Source organism: Echiichthys vipera (genome assembly GCF_963691815.1).
Source record: "Echiichthys vipera genome assembly, chromosome: 3".
NCBI lineage: Eukaryota > Metazoa > Chordata > Actinopteri > Perciformes > Trachinidae > Echiichthys > Echiichthys vipera.
Window position 1 is genome coordinate 1,995,655 of NC_139828.1, and position 5,086 is coordinate 2,000,740.

The window sequence follows — 5,086 nt, forward strand, 5'->3', positions numbered from 1 at the left end:
AGACGACTAAAGGTGACGGTTAAGTTTAGACGACTAAAGGAGACGGTTAAGTTTAGACGACTAAAGGAGACGGTTAAGTTTAGACGACTACAGGAGACGGTTAAGTTTAGACGACCAAAGGAGACGGTTAAGTTTAGACGACTAAAGGAGACGGTTAAGTTTAGACACTAAAGGAGACGGTTAAGTTTAGACACTAAAGGAGACGGTTAAGTTTAGACCACTAAAGGTGACGGTTAAGTTTCCATGTGAAGCTTCTTCAGCTCGGTGTCGTGTTCTCAGAGCTGTGGACAGACTCGCTGGTACACGGCTTCTTCTGGTTGGTTTAATTGGTGGCAGACCGCAGGACACACACACACACACACACACACACACACACACACACACACACACACACACACACACACACTGATAACACCAGTGTCTCCCTGCAGACTCACACTCATTAGGCGCTGAGCTTTGCCAGCCAGGGAAGAAAAACAGGCCGAAGCTGGGTGTTGATGGTGCTGATGGTGATGTTTCTGCTGAAGGGGGGGGGGAGGAGGGGTGAGGAGGAGGGGGGGGGGTGATGAGGGGTGAGGAGGGAGGGAGGGAATTAGGGAGGGAGGGGGAGGAGGAGGGACAGCTCCGGGTGGGGGCCTGTGAAACGTCAGACACAACATAAAGGCATTGCCACGTAATTACGGCTCTTTCATTTGAGAGAGAGAGAGAGAGAGAGAGAGAGAGAGAGAGGGAGAGAGAGAGAGAGAGAGAGAGAGAGAGAAGGGGAGAGCGAGAGAGAGAGAGAGAGAGAGAGAGAGAGAAGGGGAGAGCGAAGGAGAGAGAGAGAGAGAGAGAGAGAGAGAGAGAGAGACTATCGCCTCTGTAGCCTGGAGGTGCGGCTGTAACGTCCTGCCTCCTCGCTCCTAGCTGCCGCAGATCGAGCTTTGCGCACACACGGAGCTTTGCGCATCTGGTCACCATCACCACCACCACCTCCACCACCACCTCCACCACCACCATCAGCAGCAGCGGCAGCGGCAGAGGCAGCAGCGGCAGCAGGAGCGGCTCTTCCTGCTCAGATGCGACTCAACCAGAGTGGGAAAAAAGAGTTTCTTCTCCTCCTTCTCCTCCTTCTCCTCCCTGGAGCGCTCGTGTCCGTGCGTCAGGCCGCAGCAGGACTCGCTGTGACGCGCGCCGCTGGATGGATTGTGTCTTCACGGGGTTTTTAAACTTTTGTCCGCCCAAGTTTGTTCGAGCCCCGCGCGGCTCATCTGGATGAGAACAGACCCGCGTCCTGCTCGGAAGAACCGAGTCTCTGTGCGGCTGGTTCCTGGATGCACGGAGCCCCTTGGCCCCTTTCTTCTTCTTCTTCTTCTTTTTAGCGCTGCGCTCTTTTCCGCTGCTCCCCTCCCGCGTCATGACTTCTAGCTATGCGCATGTAATGGACAGGCAGGCGTCGCTATCGAACCGCCTGGAGAGTCCGATCACGTCGAACCTGGACAACCTGCAGGCCAAAAAGAACTTCACGGTCAGCCACCTGTTGGATCTGGAGGAGGCCGGGGATATGGTCGGCACCCAGGCGGACGAGAGCGTCGGGGAGGCGGGGAGGAGTATGCTGGAGTCCCCGGGGCTGACCAGCGGGAGCGACACCACCCAGCAGGAGAGTAAGTGAACACGCGCGCACCGGAGGAGCGACACTTTTTTACATCTTGTGACCAAAATGATTCAAATTCCTCTGTGGCATGTTTTTTTTTTTTTTTTTTTTTTTGGTATCGAACCACGAGTTCTCCGGAAAATCCTGCGCATCATGGTCGCGCGCAAATGTAGTTTTAATGAGCAGCTGCAAAACTAAAGTCATTTGTTTTCATTATGTCCCGGCGCGTGTCCGCGTGCACACACACACAGCGCATGAATGGAGCCGCGCGCACGGAAGGAATCCTTCAGTGAGTTTTGGCAATGCATCATCCCTGACGGCCGACCCTCAGAACGACCATTAATTCACCATTAACGCTTTGATGTCAGTGAGGTATGGTGGTGTTGGTGGACACGGTCAGTGGAGTCACCTCGCGGGCTCATAAATCTCCTCCTCGTGACCTCAACGAGGCCAGACTATTTTCTCGCCCGTGCACGTTTTCATCTCTTTTTATTTATTATTTATTTATTTTAAATAATTTGATTTAACAAAATAAGATAGAAAATTTAAAAAAAAAAAAAAAAAAAAAAGTGCATTTATTTTGAAAAACACTCAGAGGGAGTGACGTCACAGCGCTCAACATCTGCTTTTCATTTAAAAACAAAACAAAAATGATGCGTTTTGTTCCTCTGCTCGCGTGCGTTGCGGCGTAAAAACGAGGCCGAGTTTGGAGAGCTTAAAGCGGACTCTCCCGACCCCCCCCCCCCCCCACACACACACACACACACACACACACACACACAATAAAATTCCCCTTAATTACTCAAACTTGAAAAATGCATTTTCAGACTAAAATCACGCCTAAAAAGAACAGATTGGACAAAATATCGCGTGACAAACACATTTGCCGACTCGTCATCGTCTCTGCGGCGCTCCGATCGGGCGGTTCGCACAGATCCGGTCAGATCCGGTCCCATCGGGGGAGAAACACCCGAACACGAAGACGCCGATCGCACAGATTTGCGCCCGTTCAGCAGCTGAATGTCAGAGAGGAAGTGCGACGGCGAGGCCAAGATCCTCTAAAGAAAACTCGTAAATGAGGATTTTTAAAAGTTGCTGACTCGTTGTTTTTTTCTGGTAAAGCGTGATTAATAACGTGTGTGTGTGTGTGTGTGTGTGTGTGTGTGTGTGGGGGGCCCAAACAAACAGGAGCCCGGGGGCCCGTGAACACCTTAACCCGCCTCTGTTCTCACATGTTGATATCCATCCATATCAGTTCATTACGCGTAAAGTAGTCCCACACACACACACGCACGCACGCACACACACACACACACACACACACACACACACACACACACACACACACACACACACACACACACACACGCGGAGGAAAGGGAGATGGAGACTTTACGTCCCTGTTAAAATGTTGATTTACTCAAATAAGCGTTTGATGAGCAGGGACACACTGTCGGCTCTTTACACACACACACACACACACACACACACACACACACAGATGATTTTATTATTTTATTGCAGTAATCTGGTGCAATACAATAGAATAACTCCTTAATCTCATAATTAAACTAATAATAAAAATAATAATCACTTAACTCATAATTCGACCCCGGATAAGAAGTTAAAGACGAGACAAAAGAATAAAAATCAGATAAAATACAAATAAATAAGGAATAAGAAGAACGTGAGCAGGAGATAAAGCCAAATAAAGCTCAAATGAACGGTCTAATAAAAAACTAATGCATACGTACATGAAATATATGATATAAAATATGAAATGCATGAGTATAAATATACAAACTGATGCTAAAAACACTGTAAACAGGACAAACTTTAAGGTAAAAGCAGTGGTTTTCTGTGCAGGACTTGATTTATTTGGTAAAATTGTAGAAAAAAATAAAAACAATATAAAATACAAATATATAAGAAATATAAAGAACGCAGAACTGAACAGAAGCAGCAGATAAAGCAAATTAATGCATAAATGAATAATAAGGTGCAGAGGCAGGAGGAGGGTAAAATACAATAATAATGCATACGTACATGCAGTATATGATATAAAATATGAAATGCATGGGTATAAATATACAAATATGATATTAAAACACTATAAATAGGACAAACATAAATGTGCAGTCACTGGTTTTCTGTGCTAAAAATTGTAGAAAAGAATAAAAATCAGATAAAATACAAATATATAAGAAATAAGAAGAACACAGAACTGAACGTAAACAGGAGATAAATTAAGATCATTAGTTGTATATATTATTATTGTTTAGAGCACACTGTGCACTGTGTATATTTATATACACTCTGTTTATATTTGATTCTATTTAAGTTAAGTAAAGTGTTTATTTGCTGACTCACTGCTGCTGTTACTGAATCATGTCCCATTAAAGCCGTTCTGTTCTAATCTGATGCATAAATGAATGAGGTGCAGAGGCAGGAGGAGGGTCTAATAACATACTAATGCATACGTACATGAAATATATGATATAATATATGAAATGCATGAGTATAAATATACATATATGACACTAAAAACACTGTAAACAGGACAAACATGAAGGTAGAGCAGTGGTTTTCTGTGCAGGACTTGATTTATTTGGTAAAAAATAGAATAAAAATCAGGTAAAATACAAATTATATAAGAAATGAAAAGAACACAGAACTGAACAGAAGCACAAGATAAAGCAAATTAATGCATAAATTAAAGGATGAGGGTCAAATAAAATACTAATGCGCTAATGAGCATGCATTATATGATATAAAATAAGATATGGGAATAATACTGATACTAAAAACACTGTAAACAGGACAAACATGAAGGTAAAGCAGTGGTTTTCTGTGCAGGACTTGATTTATTTGGTAAAAAATAGAATAAAAATCAGGTAAAATCAGAAGAACAGGGACTCAGTTCAGTTTATTTCAGTTTATTTTCAGACAAAGACACAAAATAAATTCATAATGTCTAAAAAAAGTGAACATGCAGAAGCAGAAGTTTCTAACGTCGACCCTTAAAACACACAAACGCAGGTCGCTGCTTCACACACACGACAGAAACAACATGTCTGATATTTCATGTTTCGCTGCTGTCAGCAAAATGTTTGATTCACGCTCCTCTGGAGAAAAGATTTAAAGTATATGAATATTAAAAATTCATGTTTAAATCTACGGACAAACATTCACTCCAGCAGCAGAAACGCATGTTTGAATAATGTAAATTATTAAATTAAAGTGAATTAAAACGTTCTGCAGACTTTGAATCTACGGACGAATCGTCCCAAACAGCAGAAACACACTTTAAGGTGCGTTCCCGTCCCTGACACAGAACAGGATTATTATTATTATTATTGTTATTATTAATTATTCTTTATTTTAAACATTCATTTGAGCCGTTCAAAGGGAAACCAGGGCCTTCAAGTTCATGTATATTTGTGTGTTTGTGTG

General features: G+C 43.3%; 1 protein-coding gene across 4 annotated transcripts in view; it reads left to right on the plus strand.

Annotated features, from left to right (window-relative positions):
- Positions 1-826: 826 nt before the first annotated feature.
- The window catches only part of prrx1b (paired related homeobox 1b), a 26,500-nt gene continuing 22,240 nt past the window's right edge, over positions 827-5,086 (plus strand). For 2 of the 4 annotated variants that reach the window (XM_083940205.1, XM_083940207.1), the window contains exon 1: positions 829-1,643. In XM_083940205.1, coding sequence (XP_083796331.1) covers positions 1,397-1,643 — 247 coding nt within the window. In that variant the 5' untranslated portion in view covers positions 829-1,396. Of the gene's footprint in view, positions 1,644-5,086 lie in introns of all 4 variants that reach the window. The other 2 variants (XM_083940206.1, XM_083940208.1) reach the window with 2 other exon arrangements.